An 18,409-nucleotide genomic window follows, 5' to 3' on the forward strand; every position below is an offset into this window, starting at 1 on the left:
AGCAACAGAAGACACAAGGCCGAGTCCCAGAGCTCAGCTGAATGCTGCCGAGTGAGGGTGGCAGCTATTCAAAGGAACCTCAGAGGAGGTAGGTAACCCTCCCACTTATTTCACCTGCATTGCAGAGCTGGGAGCCGCTCACTCCAGGCTGTGTAAGGCCTACCTTGACAGAGGGTGAAGAACTGGGCAGGCGGTGATTTAAAAAACCTCCGATTTCCCCATCAGCCACACCGCGACAGGCACCTTTCTCCTCTAAATGATGAAATCCCCCAACAGTCAACTGTGCCTTGCAGGGAGTCTGAGGACAGGTCACCTCATCCGCCCTCTCTCCTCCAGCTCTGGCTCCCTCTGTGCAGCAGAGGCCTGGCTCTCCGGGGAGCACTAAGCTGTTTGGTGAAGTTAGGCCACCTGGATTTGAGGCTACGGATTCACTTTGTGCCAAAACTCCAACTTCCACCACCTTTTTTCTCCCCATCTTAAGTAGGGTAAGTTCCCAGGAGGCAACACTAAGTCCCTCTAGACCAGGGATTCCCAATCTGGAGTTCACGAACACAAAGGCATTTGTGCAAAGATTTTATGGAGCCCGTAAACTTGGATGGGCTGGGGTGGGGGACAGAGTTAACAGGTTAGTGATCTGTCCAGGTAAACAGCCAACCTGAGTCTTCCTGATTCCCACACTCTATCCACTGCACTCCTCAACTGCCCAAAGGATCCGTGACACAAACAAAGAGCCTAGATTCATCGGCCTCTCAAGCATGACTCAACAGGAGGATCTTTCAATATGGCTTTATTTTTCCAAGTTATTTCTTCCCACAGTTTGCAGGGACCCTGAATTGATCAATCTATTGACCTTACTGATCACCCGTAGGCAGAAGACTCCTTAGCCCAAACACATCAGAGCTCATTTAAAACAAACAAAAAGAGAAAGGTGGGGGAGACCCCCAAACCATGCCTTGGGAGCTGGGTTCAGCCTCTGTGTGCAGAGGCTCAGGAAGACAGAATGGGTAAGTGGATCACCCAAAGACTTCTGGAAGAGAGGGCCCATTTTGCTCCCAGAGGAACCTGCATAAAGGGTATTTTAAAGGAGGGATCCAAGAGTATGACAGGAAATGTAGTACCCCTCCCATTAAATTGCTCCCCTCAAATTCTCTACCAGAAATCCCATGTCGGAGATGAAAACACTGCACACCACAGTCAGAAGGGGCCCGAGAGATCGTGCATTCATTTGGAAAGAAGTTGAGGTCCAGTGCACAGAAGGGCCTTCACCATCTGGACTTCCCAACTCTACCCAGGCTCCCCCCACTAGGCTGAGCTGTAATGCCAGTTACCCGAGGGCAGCCTGAGGACCTGTCCAGAGGTTCTGACAAGGCCAGGCAGGGGGCTAGGGTAGGAAAGGCTGCCAAGGACCAAGGGCCTGAGGAGAACATAACAGTCCCACCCATGAGCAGTGGAACAGTGAAGAGGCACCTTCCGGATGCAGTGTGGTGGGTGGCATGAGTTCAGGAATATGGGAACTGTTGTCCACAGCAGCTGTGCAGTGACCCCAGCCCGAGCGCAGCAGCTGAAGGGCTGCTTGGCCAGAGCTGGGGTGGAGAGCAGGAAAGCCAGATGGAAACATCCACCACCCACACTCCTGTCCTTAGCCTTGGAAGTAGAAAAATGGAGGCAGCATCTGATGGCACCGGATGATGCCCGACTTTGTGCTAGACCCCCTGGGGTCATCTAAATTTGCTTCTGCCCTGAGCATGGAGGTGGGCAACAGTGAGGACTGGTCTCCACCCCACCCTCGAGCATCCTTGGTCTGTTTTTCAAGGCCTGGCTCCAGGCCCAGATGACTGCAGTCAACCTTGACCTTCCTCTGACCTCCCATGATAATCCATTGTGTGCTGAGACTCCCAACTAAACCCACGTTCTTTCAAGGCAGAGACCACCCATCTCTGCTACTGTGCTTGTATGCAGAAGCAGGCAGGTAGCAAGTGCATATGCAGTAGGGACCAGCAGAACCAGTCTGATGGGCAGGTCTGACGCCTTCAACTGACTAGCTAGGCCCCCCAAACTTTTCTGGAATATCCTTTGCCCAAACAAACAGACCCCAGAGGTCAACCTGTACACAAGGGCCCAATCTGGATGCATGGAGTGTAGGCACCACAAAGCAGGAGCCAAACTGGTGGGAGAGAATGGAGTTGGAGAACTTGGAAGTGGAAGGCAATCACCCACCCCTCCCAACCCCATGCATGAACTCTTTGCAGAGCCTCCTAAGGGGCGGCACCAGCTTCTGCTCAAGAGGCTTCCCACAACAGGCAGCTTGCCACCTTCCTGGGAAGTCGCTATGTTCTCCCGACAGCGAATCACAATCTGCCCCTCTGTGACGTCCACCTAGCGGCCTCCCTTCTGAGACACAAAATAAATCCAATGCTTCTGGCCTGAGGTTCAGTTATTTGAAAACAGAGATGCCATTTTCTGGGGCTGTCTTCTCTGTGACAGGCTGAACATTCCTCTTTCCCATGTCAGAGGAAGGAACCTCCTAGGAGCAGAAAGATGGGAGCGACCAACCCAGGAGGTCAGAGCTGAAAGGTACCTTAGAGGTCATCTAGTCCAACGCCCTCATTGTAGAGGAGACTGGGGTTTGGAGACACGGAGATGACGGCCAGACTGGAACTAGCGTCCGGGCATCCCAACAATCCCAGCCTCCTCTGCTGCGGCTGCTGCCCGGCTCCCCAGGATGGAGCCCAGCTCTGCCACCACGGCTGCAGAGGGGCAGAGACGACGCACCTCCACGGTGAGTGCCTGCCCTAGGCTGTGCTCTCTTGGAGGCAGAGCCCCCTCCCACAGAGGCGCTGTCAGGGGAGCAGGAAAGCTGGGGCCTTGGAGCTAGAGAAGGCCCAAAGCCTCGCTGCAGGGGAGCTTCCCACAGAATGCTGGAGTGGTCACTGGACCTCCTGGGGCACCGACTCCCTCCCTCCCGAGGCAGCCCATTCCACCTCTGCCAGGCTCCCAGTGCTGGGGAGTCCTTCCTTCTAGTAACCCGAACCCTGTCTCCCCATCACATGCCCCTGTGCTGCTAGGTCTCTATGGCCGCCAGGACACGGCTGGTGCCTTAGGATGTTTTGACCACGCTCTCACCCCACTCCCCAAGTCTTAATCAAAGTCTTCTCCCTGGTGGCCCTCTGGCAGAAGCCTCTGCCTTGACCCCATCCCTGGGCACCCAGACCTTCCAAGTGAAGGCAGAGAGAAAGCCCAGCCAGGACCCCCGGCCTGGGAAAGAGTCCTCAAGTTTCCGGTTCTCTTTAATTCAGGTGTGCACTGTTAACATGAGCTCTGAGGTCTAGAGCATGGCAGGTCCAAAGGGGAGAGCTCAGCTCACCCAGGACAAGCCTCACCCGTGTGTCCCTGGCAGGCCCAAGCTCCTCTGTTACCCTCCAAGGAAGCTTTAGGACACCGACAATGCAGTGTTTTGGCAAGGCCTCGGGCTGAGCTGCCTCACCAGTGACAGGGCAGGCAGGCAGGCAGGAGGCTGGAAGGCGGGCCTGGGCAACTCTCTAGGTCTCTCGCCTTCCTGGCCCTGGAGTGGAGAGAAGAGCAGAAGGTAGGACCGAGCTGGACGGGGGTGGGCGGGGGACAAACGGGCAGAGACGTGGCTGGACTGAATGGAAGCTCCTGGATGCTCCCTCCGGGGTGGCTGGCTCAGTGCTGCTTGGCGAGGGTAGAGGGGGCCACTTCACTGCTGCTTCATCTTCAAAGATATTCTCTGTACTGTCTTATAGAGGAGGCCAAAGTGCTAGGACAGAAGGGAGAACTGCTAAGTCCGCATCTCAGAATCAGGCGGAGGATCAAGCCCAATCTCTTCATTTTACAGAAGGGGAGGGACCTGTCCAGAGTCACACAGAGCCCAGACATGAGCAGACCCTCCTACCCTCCAATCGGGATGGCCAGGTAGCTACTACCTCCCCCTCCCAGCCCATCCTCCACCTGCTGCTAGAATCCCCACACACACATCTAGAGACAGGGCCGCAGCCAAAGTCTCAGATGCGACCCTGGATGTCAGCTAGTCCAAGCCCCTCACTGGACAGATCAACTGACAAGCATTTATTAAGCACCTCCTGTGTGCCAGGAACTGGAGATGCAGAGAAAAAGCAAGCTCTTGCCCTCATGGAGCTTGCTCAGCGGGGGAGGCGGGTACAGATGCGTGGAAGGCAACCTCAGAATGGGAGGCGGGCAGGGGGTGAGCGGCATTGGAAACAAATGCAGAAGGAATCCGGGGCAGAGGTGTGGAGGGAGGGCATTCCAAAGAGCTGGTCGAGTACAAGGCAGAGCCCGGGCCTGAAGCCCAAGCCCTCTGACTCCAAATCCAGGCTGCCTCCTTCCACTCCCCCCACTTTACATCTTCACTGACTTCACTGCTTAAACATTTCTAGTAGTTCCCAAGTTTCTCTGCCTGGCATTCAAGGCCCTCCCCAATCTGATGCCACGCTGCACCTTCTCAGTCTTAGCACCCATTTCTCCCCTCTGCAAACTCAAGGCTGGGTAATTTCCTCCCCCAGGCTATCCCCCACTTCTTCCTATGCCTTTCTTCCTCATCCTTATTTTTTTAGTGCCACCTCTTCCAGACAGCCTTCCTGGACTGCCTGCCCCTTGGACCATACCTGGTACTTTCTGTACCCCTCTAGTATATTTATCATGTAATATCATGTATTATAGTGGTCTGTGTCAATGTCTTATCTCCCTTCCACAGCCCCTCACTAGAATATGAGCTCCATGAAGGCAAGACTATGTATGTCATGTCTAGTAGTTACTTAATAAATGCTTGTTGATTATCTCAGAGCTGCACCTCTCCCAGGACAGGCCTCTGCCCTCAGAAGGCAGTAAGAGTCGGTGAGCCCAAGGCCACGCTGGTTAAACACCATGACATTTGTCTGAACACCATGCTACACGGCGGCAATGAGGTGAGGAAAGTGCCCCGCAGCTCTGCTCTCCTTCTCTGCCTCCATGGCCAGCCTGAGGAGAAAGGGCAGCCCTGGCTTCTTCATCACAACTGAACAATGACTAGTTTGTGTGGTGAGAAGCAAGTTACTGAAACACCAGGCCTCGATCTCCTCATCTGTCAAATGGGGATGATGCTTACCTCACAGGGTTGCTGTGGGGATCAAGGGTGGTGCAAATTGGCCAAAGAAAGCCCCATGCTTGCCCTCCCCTCTTCTCCCTCCCCCAACTCACCTGGACTGCAAAGTAAGCCACTCCCAAGTAGGCTCCTATGCAGAGGGCCAGGAGTAGATCAAAGATGGCTGGCTTGACCCTGAAGGAAAGGAAAGGAGAGGAAGCCAGGTCAAGTCAATAAAAGAGCCAGTGCTGGCTGGAAGCAGGCTTGGAGACACCCATTCAGACAGACAGACAGACATAGACACAGACATAGACACACACACACACACACACACACACACACACACACACACACACACACACACACACACACACAGAGCCCACACCACCAAGACTCCACCTACCTGTAGGCATTCATCACCTGCTTCAGCTGGTCATAGAACACAAACTCAGGGTCCCTGGAGGAGGAAGAAATTGGCCTTTCAGCAGAAGTGAAATAAATGGCCTCTGATATCTTCAGCCTCTTCCACTTCTAAAGGACACTGGTGACCCCTTCTTGGCTTCTCCCTTCCCTATATATCACCCAATCCTGATCAGTGCGGCGCACAGGGAAAAGGATGGGGAGAGGAGGGAGAGACAGAGGGAAAAGAAGAAAAAGGGAAAGAGAGAGAGGGAGGGAGAGATGGGAAGAGAAAAAGGAGAGAAGAAAGAGAGGAGGAAGAGAGAGAGAGGGGAAGGAAAAAAGAAAGAGAAGACAATGGCTTTTCTGCAGAGGTCTACTGGGAAATGGTTTCACCTCTTGGCAGAAAGTGTTGGACCAGAAGCAAAGGAGGAGACATACATTTTCTGACACAGCTGATGTGTAGATTTGATTGTCTTGTTACAAGGGATTTTTTTTGGGGGGGTGGGAAGAAGGGAGAATGGGGTAGGGAAGAAGGGGCTAGTGATGGGGAAGAGAGGAGAGAAGAAAGCACCAATGAAGCATTTTTTTTTAAATGCACAGAACAGAACAGAGAAAAACTCAGGAGTCAGAGACAAGCAGGACAGCTTTTGAACAGAGGTGCTGAAATTATCATATCCTTTAAAAATAAATTCAAAAGTCCAGTCAGCCAGTGACAAAGCATTAAATGAAATGAGGATGACGAAAAAAAGATGTGAATTGGGAACGTGAGGAGAAAATGTAAAAATGAGAAATGAATAAAGAATTAAACTTCCATTTGCAGACAAAATGCACGGACTCAATCCTGAAGTCAGACACCCAAAAACTCAGCACCTTCACCATCATCACAGTGGGAGACAGCGTTGTGTCCTCTGGGGCTGAGGGGCAGGTCAGAGAGGAGGATGGGGCTTTCTTTCCCTTGGCCTCGGGCGTCCCAGCCAAAGACGGACACGAGACACTAGCCAGGCAGGGGGAGGGGAGGGAGATGGGGGGGGGGAGAACTCTGGGTGTGAAATGCTGCACACACTCTCAGACTAGGCTGGTGCATTGGTTAGCTCTGCCAAACTTGTCCCCCCACCTTTTAAAAATCTCTATTACAAGGGACAGCTTGCTGGGTAGGGGAGAGGGGAGGGATAGATTCAGAAATGAATGTGACGTATAAAACAAAAAAAAGAAAAGGAAATCATTAGAGATTTTTAAAAAACACAGAACCACCCCATGTGAGGGACCCGCTCTCCTCTGGCTCCTGGCTTGCAGACAACAGGACAGCCACCAGGCAGAGTCCTGCCGACCCAGGACCCCAGCCCCATCACCCCTGCCCTCCCTCACCGTTTGTCTGCCTTCACGTGGTGCTGTCTGACATCCTTCAGGTAGCGGCTCAGGTAATATTCTAAGGTGTTGAGGAAGGTACTGTCTTTGTCCACGAGCTGGGCGGCGCGGGGCTGGTTAGTGAGCCAGTCCATCACAGAGTCTATCTGCTCCTGCTGGATCTGCTGCGAAGAGCAGGGTTGCCAGAGACTCGGCCCACTCATTCGAGCTCCTCCCCTCCTTGGTTCCCACCCAACCCAGGTACTGCAAAGGCCCCCAGGTCCCTTACCATCTGTTCTGTGAAGACCTGGAGATCAGCAGGGGTGCCCTGCAGAGAGAGGAGGAGGAACACAGAGTGCTGAGGCCGGACAGGACAAGGGCCAGGGCCAGGGGCAGGAAGGGGGCCAGGGCTTTCTTACCTTCTTAGTCAGGTTGTAGATAACTCGGGTCAGGGCCTCTGCAATGATTCTGGTGTTGCGGGTGAGTGTTTTGGAATCTACCCGTGACCTTCACAGGAAGAGAGGTAGAAGAAGCTCAGGGGACCAGAAATGAGAACATCTCTTTTCACATTCTTCCACCATCAGGAATTCGGGGGGAAGTCCCCAAAGCACACTGCATCCCTGGCCATCGTCTCCAGGGCTGTGGCTCCTCCTCTCACATGCCCCACGCTGGTGGGATAGGGAGAGGATCGTGGGGTCAGATTTAGAGCTGGGAGGAACCTTAGAGACAACCTGACATACCCAGCATTCATACCACACCTACTATGTGCCAGGCCTTGTGCTTTACAAACATTCCCTCTGTGATCTTCACAACCACCCTGGGAGGGAGGGCTGTTCATTATCCCCATTTAACAGATGAGGAAACAGAGGCGAAATGTCTTGCCCAGGGTCACAGTTAGTGGCAGAGGCAGATTTGCAGCCATCACCAACATCTTCAATCCACTTCAGCCCCTATGAGGGTAAATGTTTAACAGGATCTCCCCCCCAAAAAAAAGCCTGTGCAACACACTTTTAAGTTGAAGCTGCATTATTAACATCTTCTCCATCTCCTTAAATCTAAAAGTAGCAACAAAACAATAAACTGAGTCCTGGCTGTACTGTTTGCTGATCTCCAAGATGAAAATGCTCACACCAGAAATTTAACAATCGGCTCTCATGAGCCAGGATGAGCTGGCGCCAGCACGGTCCTCGACCTCCCCATAACCCATAGCTGCACCACTTTCATGAATCTGAAATCTGAAATTTCCTTTACTGATCGCGACCTCCTCTCCTCTCTCTCCTTTCACTCCACTCCTCCAAAAACTGTTCCTTGTGCTTTTCTCAGTGAAACTTTCAGCAATCTCATCCCTCCTGGTTTGCCTAGCTCATGAAGCCCTGCCTTGTCCTCGTCATCCATTCGCAGACTGGAATCTACAACCACACAGTCATCCTCCATCTGATTCCCTTGTCCTCTGGTCTGCTATCATTCACCCCATACCAATTATCACCCTTGAATATCATTTCTGCCATCTCTGTGCAAACAACTGAAAGGAGTCACTCAACCACTGTGGCCGAGTTCAGGAAAAATTAGCATCATGTGCCCTGGCTATGTGACCATAGGTAAGTCACTCTGACTTCTCAGTGCTCCTAGGAAAACACTTTTAAAATAGGTACTCCTCATCTAGGATTATTTTTTGTTGACATTTATTACTTCCTTATAATTTGTTTCCTTTGTAATACTTTGTATTTTATTTTATACATTAAAACAAGATTCGGAGAAGGGGTCCGTCCATAGGCTGCACCAGACTCACTGACATAAAGGTCCGGGACGTTAAAAAAAAGTGAGGACCCTTGCTCTGAAGGGATACATTATAGAGCAGTGATGAAATGCCATTAAGAAGTCCCTCCCCCACCAGAAAAAAAATTATTGTCAACTAGGCCTTCACTGAATCACAGTCCTCTGTTTCTTTTTACTGGTGTTAAATTTATCTAGGTCTAACAGGGACAAACTGGGGTCCCACATTATCACAGTTTTACTGTCTATTTGTCCCTGTATCTCAATTCATTGACTATGGTAACGTTCTGCAAAATGTACCTTCCCTGTTTATCTTTTGTCTGTTTTGCTGCTGTTTTGTCTGAGATCATGACTGCCACCTGTCTTTTTTTTTTTAATTCAGCTGAAACCTAACAAATTTTGCTGTATAAGACACATTACCTTCTGCTTCAACCCCATACTTTAACTATGTGCATCTTTCTTTCACCTGTGCCTCTTGCAAACACATTACTGGATTATGGTTTCTAATCATTCCCCTGCCCTCTTCTGCTTTATGGGTGAGTTTATACCATCCACATTTACAGTATATTGTTAATTGTCTGATTCCCTCTATCCTATTCTCTTACACTTTTCCTTGTTTCCTGCCCCTTCTTTAAGAATTTGTTTTGCTTAAGACCAATCTTTCCCTTACTCTACTCTAGATTTTATCCCCCCCTTTCCCCTTCTCCCTTCTCCTATTTCCCTACTAAGTGAAACACACTTCTGCATCCAATCCTATGTGTATTCTCTCCTTTTTACCACGTCAGATGAGAGTGAAGTTCAAGTGTTACTCGCTCCCCTCATAACTCCCTTGTTTGTATAGACAGACTTCTCCTTCTGCAGCCTCATTATGTAAGATCATTTCCCCATCCTTCCACTCTCTTCCTCCCCCAGGGTTTTCCTCTTCCCCTCCCTTTCCATTCTTCTTTTAAGATCATTAAAACATAACAAGACCTCTTTCCAGGTCCTCTATCTAATTATACTCCCTCTATGAATTCTAATGATGACAGAATTCTAAGTGGATACAAAGTATCATTTCCCTAAATTAGAGCACAAACAATTTATCTTTGTTTAGTCCCTGTGATTGCTTATTCATCTTTACCTTTTTATGTTTCTTGACTTGGGTGTGTATTTCAAATTTTTCTACTCGGTTCTGGGTTTGTTTTTCTTTTAAATAAAGAATACCTGAAAATCCTCTATTTTGCCAAGGGTCTATTTTTTCTTCCCATAGGATTATATTCAATTTTGCTGGATAAATTATTCCTGGTTTTAAGTATATTATCTTTTGCTTTCTGGAAAATTGCATTCCAAGCTCTCCACTCCTTCATAGGGATGGCTACTAAGTCATGTGTGATCCTGACTGTGGCTCCTCAGTACTTGAATTTCTTCTTCCTGGCTGCCTGCAGTATTTATTTCTGTGTCCTGGAAGCTCTGGATTTTGGCTATACCATTCCTGGGAATCTTCATCCTGCAGTTTCTTTCAGGATGTGACCAGCAGATTCTATTTCCACTTTGCCTACTGGTTTTAAGAAATAGGACCAGTTTTCTTTACAATTTCTTTTTTTTTCTTTTAAAAAGGTTTTTTTTAACATTTTCTTTTTAAATTTTGAGTTCCAAATTCTCTCCCTCCCTTCTACTCCTAACTCACAGCTGAGAAAGCAAGCAATTGTGATATCAATTACATGTGTGAAATTATGCAAAACATTTCCACATTAACTATAGTGCCAAAAAAAAAAGCAAGAAAAATAAAGTGAAAAACGTTATACTTCAATTTGCACTCAGGGTTCATCATTTCTCTCTCTGAAAGTGGATAGCATTTTTTCACCATGGGTCACTCTGGAATTGTCTTGGAATACTGTATTGATCAAAGTAGCCAAGTCTTTCACAGTTGATCATCATTACAACACTGCTGTTACTAAGCCCAATGATCTCTTGGTTCATCTCACTTCACTTTGCATCAGTTCACAGAAGTCTTGCCGTGTTTTTCTGAAACCACTCCCCATGTCATCTCTCATAGCACAATAGCATTCCATCACAATCATATGCCACAGCTTGTTCAGCCACTCCCCAATTGATGAGCACCCCTTTGATTTCCAATTCTTTGCCACCACAAAAAGAACAGCTATATACCTATACATATACCTATATACATATATACATACACACACACACACACACACACACACACACATACACACACACACACACACATACATATTATGCGGTACAAGTCTAGTAGTGGCATCGCTCAAAGGATATGCACAATTTCATAGCACTTTGGACATAGTTCCAGATTGTCCTCCAGAATGATTGGACCACTTTACAACTGTAACAACCATGCTTCAGTGTCCCTATTTTCCTCCATCCCTTTCAGCATTTGTTTTTTTGACAGTTGTGAGGTGGTACCTCAGAGTTAATTTGCAATTCTCTTATCAATAGTGATCTAGAGTTTTTCTTACAGCTATAGATAGCTTTGATTTCTTCTTCTGAAAACTACTGGTTTAAATCCATTCACCATTTATCAACTGGAGAATCATATTTTTATAAATTTGATTCCCCTCTATAATTCAGTATGTTTAAAAATAAGGTTTTTATCAGAGAAACTTGATATTACTTCACTGTTTATGGCACCCTTTAGCAAAACTTAGTTGCCCTCTCTCTCTCTCTCTCTCTTTTTTTTTTTTTTTTAGGCAATCAGGGTTAAATGACTTGCCCAGGGTGACACAGCTAGTAGGTGTCTGAGGCCAAATTTGAACTCTGGTCCTCCTGACTCCAGGGCAGGTGCTCAAAACACTGTGACAGCTAGCTGCCCTCCCCCTTTTTGGGGTAGGACAATCAGGGTTAAGTGACTACTATCTCTTTTAGTTAGGTTTAGTTTTGCTTTTGCTTTGCCAAAGATCACAACTGCTATCACTACTTTTTTAAATTCAACTGAAGTATATTAGACTCTGCTCCAGCCCTTTATTTTAACTTTCTGTTTCAAGTGTTTCATTTTTTTCCCCTTAGGTAACTGGGGTTTGTGACTTGCCCAGGGTCACATGGCTAGTGAGTATTATGTATCTGAGGCCAGATTTGAACTCAGGTCCTCCTGACTCCAGGGCCACTGCTCTATCCACTGTGCCATCTAGCTGCCCCTTGTTTCAAGTGTTTCTTAGAAACAACATTAACTTTTATAACTTCTTAAAATATGATGTCTCCGCTCTTTTTTTGGCCGTGGCTTTAAGGAACTACAATGAGTCTTAAATTATCTCTCCTGTTTTCCAGGTCAGTCGTTTTTGCTATGAGATACCTTCCATTTTCTTCTAGTTTTCAGTCATCTGAGTTTGTTATTTCTTGTCGCATGGTGTCTTGGCTTCTATTTGGTCCATTCTAATTTTCAGGAAGTTTTTTTCCTAGGGTAAGGTTTTGTATCTTGATCCAAGTTATTAATTCTCTTTTCAAATCTTTCTTCCTTAACTCTTGTTTTTTCCCCTATTTTTTCCTCTAGTGGTCTCATTCGGTTTTTAAAATAATCTTTAGCCCTTTTTTAAAATTCTTGCTTCATCTGTTCCAGAAATTATAGTTGAACTTGTGTCCAAGCTGTTTTCCTTTGAGGCTCTGCTTACAGATGCTTCATTCTCTTTTTCAGTATTTGTGTCCTGAGCTTCCTTGTCACCTATCCACAGCACTTCATGGTGCCATTTTTTTCCTATTTGCTCATTCTTCCAGCTTCCTTCCTGACCTTGTACTTTATTTTAGGGCTGGGCTCTTCTCATTTGCGGGGGAAACATCTGAAAAGAATTTTCATCCTCTTGGGTCCTTCTGCTGCTTTCTTGAAGGGCACCAATCATTACGTTAGTCCAAGGTCTCAGGGACAGCTTAGGTTAGGGACCCGCAAGCTGTCAATGTTCCCAAAGCAGTCTGATCCAAGACAAAGTGTGTTCACTGACCTCCGGTCTGAGCTCTGCAAGTTCCTGACCTGGGTTTGGGTCTGCACAACATTCCTATTGGCATAAACCTGGTTGGAAAGCCTCCTGGTTGGAAATTCCAGTAGACTGTTGTCAAAATCAGCAACCATCAGCCAGCTGGGAAGCTCTGTTGGTTCTGCCCTAGTTACTCCACTGTAGGCATCAGATTGGGTTGGAGGCCAAAACTGAGACCCCACTCCACTTCCTGGGCCAGTCACACAGTTGTTTGCTTCAAAACTTGTCCCTAGCTCGGTCCACAGCCTAGGGTCAGCAACCATTTCTCACACTCCCCTAGGCTTCCTCAGTCCACAGTGGTGGCACCTGCACCAGATCAAGGTCCCCCAAAGAGGTCCAGGACCTTTGCTTACCCTGATGTACAGTTCTCACATGCTGGAACACATCGCAGGTGCACCCCGGCTAGATCCTGCTCCGAGAATCCACAGAGACCTATCTTCCTAGACTGACCTGGGCTGGAAATACGACACGAGTTTGTTCCCCTTGGATTTCCCAATGAGGACTTGGTCTGATATGTTTTCCAGATCTTTGTAAGGGGCTTGTATTAGAGAAGACATGTAAGACAACAGCTAAAGGGAATGACGGAACAAGTAAGGGCTTTTGAGGGCAGGAGATACCTGGAGAAACTGAAAGTAAGTGAGACAGTGGGGGTGGGGGAAGGAGGGCAATCTGCTGGAGAACACAAGAGAGAATGACATCACTTGCGCATGTAGAGATTCAGGCACCACTGGTCTTCCATACCTGCAAGGCTGGGCCAGCCTGATACAGTGCCAGGCACAATTAAACCCAATACACCTGCCCTAGCTACCCACCTAATCAGCCTCCTACCCAGGTGAAGGATCCACATCATTTGCAAGGGGGTAACTAAGTCTCCCCATAGGAGAGGGGCTTCTGCCCCAGAATCCCATTGCGCCTTTCTACAAGCCCAAAACTCAAAGCAATGACAGATATCTCCAATACAGGAAAAATATCACTCAATTCCATTCAATGGTAGCTTTGTAGTCTGGGGAAGTCCTATCTTGTCACTACTTTTATGACTATGGGCAAATCACTTCATCTCTCTGGGCCCTGGTTTCTAACTGGGGGGGGGGGGGAAGTGAACACAACATGGACTAGACTGGCCTCTAGGGTCCCTTCTAGCCCTAAAATGAAGATCCTGCCTTGCCTCTGACCTCTCCACCAACACAGAGAGACACGCACTTTACTGAACCCTTCTATCTTATACAGGTCCTGGCAAGAAATCGGAGGGCCTGCCAGCAGCCGTTCCAAGATAGGGAAGCGTGGAGGTACGGGGTACACTGCCAAATGAGATCACTGTACAGATTGGGGACACCCATGCCAGGACCCCCTCCCATGTGCCCACATGTCTCTGGGTAAGTGCAGGAGCACAGCTTGTTTCTATCACACTTTCCCGGCAGAGACAGCAGGACAGATCTTCTGGGTGGGCTGCCCCAGCCTAGGGGTAGGGGAGAGGTGTGACAGCTGGCCTCTGGCAAGCCTCCACAGGCAGGAGCCTAGAGCTCGGCCTGGAAGAAGCCTCAGACATCACCTCATCCAACCCCCTCCCAGGACAGATGAGGAAACTGACTGCCAGTCACTTGTGCAACCTAACTTCTGCTAAGGTTAGAGGGTGTCAAGCACCACTGAAAAGATCTCTTCCTCATCTGATGCCACAGGACCTCAGAAGCAAGGTTCAAGTCCATGCTGGCTGTGTGATCCAAGGCAAGTCACAAGAGCACCTCTCAGTATTCTATGTAACTCTCCATGAACACAGCTAAGATAATGAGTGCCTTGGAATGATGGCATGTGCTCGAATTCACATTATTTGAAGGTATAATTATGCAAACATGTTCACTGATTCCAGACCAATGTAAACATGCCATACATATCCAAACAATGTGACCACTTTTAGCTGCATAAATTGCAAAGGAGGCACTGACCTACATGGGGACAGGGAATTTCCTCACCTAGGACATCCCCACACTGATGAAGTCATAAGTCTATCACTGTCTCTTTTATTGTCTTATTACTCGATAGTCTTGTTCTTTTCCTTTTGAGACAAGGTCTGCCTTTCTCACCAGCAGCCACTCACAGGCCAGATCTCAATGATCAGCATGGAAGCTCTAACCTGCCCCATTACTGACCCAGGTCAGTTCCTCAGGCAGCTCAGCTGGTGGTCCTTCAGAACTCATCCCACTGGTACAGAGCTTTTTAGCCCTCCTACAATATAGAACTCCCACCAACCTTGGCCTCCTCAGCAGCACGGACTTCAGGCCTGCTCTACAAAGCCCAGCTCCATGCTCTAATCTACTGGACTGCTACGGGCCTCACATGGAGTGGAGGTTACCCCGGATTCATGAAGGCAGGTTCTATCTGGCTAGAAATGCTTAGAGAAAGCTCCCAGCAATAGCTTGTCTGCTTTCCAAGAACCAGCCAAAGTACAGGGAGGCTCATTACCAGCAGGTCAGTCATGGAGGGATGATGAGATGGCCACCACACCCCATGCAACAGAGAAAACAACACTCGGTCCCACAAAGCCCCTTTTTGCTCCAACAGTGACTGAGGAGAGTGCTGAGAATCATAGTTTTTAAACCATCTACAACAAATACTAACAAGGCTACTGGCATGCTAAATAGCTGACCTTCAGTGATGGAAAGAACTAAATCCTATCACAGCCTTGACATGCTCCCTATGAGTGAAACCAGAAGACAGAAGGATGCAGCAGCTAATTGAGGGCTGCAGATAAAGGAGCCAGACGGGCTGGGTGGTATCTTCCAGCCGAAGGCAAAAGAAACCTCATTTCAAGGGATGGCTGGTTATCTGATCTTGGTAATCAGTCCTCATAATATCAGTCCTCAGCAAAAAGACTATATGAAGATAATTAGCTGCCAGTGACATACCAACAACTACGGCAGAGGACGAGGCAGCACAGAAACTCTAAGACTCTCTGAATAAAATCAACACATGCTTCGATGATCGCAGGAACACAGCTCCAGAACTGCAAGGGGCCTCAGAAGCAGTCAAGTCCAACCCCCTCCTTTTACAGATGAGGAAACTGAGGCCCAAGAAGGTTAAATGACCTTCCTAAGATCATAAAGAGGGTCTCTGAGACAGGATGTGGACCGAAGGCCTCTGATTTCAGAACCGGTGCTCCTTCCCTATACTCAGTGACTTCAAAGCAAAGGTGGAGGAGGTGAGAAACAGGGGGTAAGAGATCAAAGACGCCAAAGGCCCACAAACAAGACGGAGAGCCCTACTCATCATGAATGTTTTCTCTAAGTAGGAAGGCAGGTGGTCCTGGACAGGACAAAAAAATGAAACTGACCGAGCCTGACCCCAAAGAAGACATGGGAGAAGAGGTCCCCCCGCCCCCAACTCCTGCTTCTTCACAGAAGTGCAGGATCACGGGTGTGAAATATGGCATGTTAGCTAGCTATGCATATCTCATTTTTCCCTTATTCCTTTTTCTATTCTTTATTAAAAAGGATGGCTCCCTGGAAGAGAGTGGGGGGAAGGACAGTGAGAAATACAAGTGATGTAAAAACCAAAGATACCAATAAAATTGTATTTAAATTTTTTTTAATTAAAAAACTATATTACAACTGAAATAGTTCTGTAAAGAACGTCTAGCTCTCAAAATGAACAAATCTTTGAAACAAAAACAGGAAACGTGCAGATTCTAAAGTGGGAGTCATTTCCAAACCAGTGGTCTTGACCACCAGCTAGTGAAAGATCAAACACCAAATGTGAAGAATAAAAACAAGAAGACAAGCAAATGAGGCAACTCCAACCTGACCTATTTAAACAAGCTATTAATACAGAAAAATGGGAAATAAAAGAACAGATGCGCACGAACGATTTCAAAGCGCCAGCCACACACAGCCAGCAGCCCAGTGCCACCTCGGCCAAACGAGCGCTCTGTCTCTCCAGCAGCAGAGGCCGAGGCTGGCCTGCAACACGAACTCAGGTGTGAGATCTTACGGAGGGCGACCGCGGGAGAACACGAGTGATGCTTCTCCTCATAAAATGCATCGAGAAGCAACGGAGAGAAAAACACTTTGTCTAAAGGAAGCCCAGACGGGCTGAGAGGACACTTAAGGATAAAATGGGAAGGACAAAGAAAAGGTAAGAAACGGAAAAAACCTGTAACCGTCTTCACGACTACTTTTTTCCACCAGTGACAGTGAAGCTGAGACACGTCTGAATCCTAACGTCCCAATGCCTGAGTACTGCATGAGGCAGCAGCAGCAGTAGCAGCAGAGATGCTAAAGAAATTAACCACGGGAAGAGCAGCGAGAACAGACCAGATGTGCGGCATGTGCAGAGGGGATGCAGCCGAAAGAAGTAACGAAACCAAATGCTTGGGGGTGGAAGTGGGGGGAATCACAGAGCTTACTACCACAAAAGCCTGGCTAAGAAAATACAAGCCACTACTTTCCCCCGCAGGCTTACTTTCCCACCTCTTCAAAACTTTCATGAACATAAATTTACATGTGCATTGGAGTCAGCAGCGTCTTCACTGCCAGATGCAGCACAGGGTAGGGAGGAGAGAGGTGGCCTGCAAGCCAGAAAGACCTGGGTGTGAGTTCTGACTCTGGGCCATACAACTGTGAGATCCTGGGTGAGTCACAGTACCTCAAGTAACTCTCTGCGAGGCTTTGCATTGCAGAGAAGGTGCCGACCTCCAGTCCCTTTTCTACAGCTTCACAGGTCTTTACAGTCACACAACTTACCAAAGTATCCAACCCTGGTTACTGTTTGGTGACTTTAAAAAAATGTAGTTTTTAGGAGCAAAACACTGCCTGGCAAGTTCTCCCTCAACAAGGCATCTCCTACGAATGTGCCAAAATCAAACCTGGAAAGGCATTAACAAGCCGGATGGACCCCTCTGCTCAAGAGCCGAGGCACACGGCAAAGGAACTGAGTGTGCTCCCCAAAAGCATTTTGCTACTGTTCTGAAGGGTGTCCATCAGAGTCCAACTGGGGGCAGGAGGGGTTCTCTAGCGACGGCCCTACGTTTGCCCTCAATTGGGGCAGATCCTCCCTAAAGAGCGAGACTCGGTCAAAAGTGTTTGTCTGAACCATCTACACAGGAAACACCAAGAGGGTGCTGAATTCCTGCTGCCCAGGCTCTACATCACCTGGAGCAGAGAGACCCTGGTAACGGACAAGATGGCCCAGAAGGAAAGCAGACTGGACTGCCTTTGGGGAAATGTTCCCTGCGTTTAAGGACCCGTGGCTTTCTTTGAAACAAAGTCCGCGTTTTAAAAATCACTATTCTTCCAATGCCGCTATGTGGCTGTGTCATGAAAAATCATGAGAATCTAGAGAATTAAAAGCTTTGGGTTCATCAAAACGTGTTGGACAGGTGTTTGGTCACCAGAGGCAATGGCATCAGGGGTGTCACAGAGACGGATGACCCAGAAAGGGAGGTGGGCTGGTCATATAGCGGAAGTAAGGGACATCCAGGGCACCTGCTCCCTTCGCCAGGAGCCACACAACATCAAGATATCCAGAGAGGGCCCTCAGCTCACGGACAGATGGGCTCTTCGTGGAAGATGCACAGGAGGCTGAGGAGCCCAGATCCCACTTATTCCTGCATGTCTCACTTTTCTTCATTAGACTATCAACTCTACAAGACAGAGCACACCTTTCTATGTCCCCAAGGCCCCAGCACCAGCACCAGCACAGACTGGACACAGGTCTGTGGGAGGAAGAGAGGAAGCATGGGGCGGAAAAGCCCTCTCTGCTTCACAGGTTCCGTATTAGAAATAAAAAGCAAGATGAGGTGTGGGAGGTGTGACAAACTGCC

At 48.3% G+C, this 18,409-nt stretch overlaps 1 protein-coding gene across 2 annotated transcripts in view; it reads right to left on the reverse strand.

The window, feature by feature from the left end:
- Positions 1 to 770: 770 nt before the first annotated feature.
- NCLN (nicalin) overlaps positions 771 to 18,409 on the reverse strand; it is a 41,103-nt gene continuing 23,464 nt past the window's right edge. The window contains exons 10-15 of one of the 2 annotated variants that reach the window (XM_021008916.2): positions 7,264 to 7,351; positions 7,134 to 7,172; positions 6,866 to 7,026; positions 5,502 to 5,555; positions 5,215 to 5,293; positions 771 to 3,778 (exon numbers count right to left, since the gene is read on the reverse strand). In XM_021008916.2, the coding sequence (XP_020864575.1) occupies positions 3,719 to 3,778; positions 5,215 to 5,293; positions 5,502 to 5,555; positions 6,866 to 7,026; positions 7,134 to 7,172; positions 7,264 to 7,351 (481 nt within the window). In that variant the 3' untranslated portion in view covers positions 771 to 3,718. Of the gene's footprint in view, positions 3,779 to 5,214; positions 5,294 to 5,501; positions 5,556 to 6,865; positions 7,030 to 7,133; positions 7,173 to 7,263; positions 7,352 to 18,409 lie in introns of both variants that reach the window. The other variant, XM_021008915.2, reaches the window with a different exon arrangement.

Source organism: Phascolarctos cinereus, unplaced genomic scaffold, assembly GCF_003287225.1.
Source record: "Phascolarctos cinereus isolate Bilbo 61053 unplaced genomic scaffold, phaCin_HiC Scaffold_4;HRSCAF=312, whole genome shotgun sequence".
Taxonomy (NCBI): Eukaryota; Metazoa; Chordata; class Mammalia; order Diprotodontia; family Phascolarctidae; genus Phascolarctos; species Phascolarctos cinereus.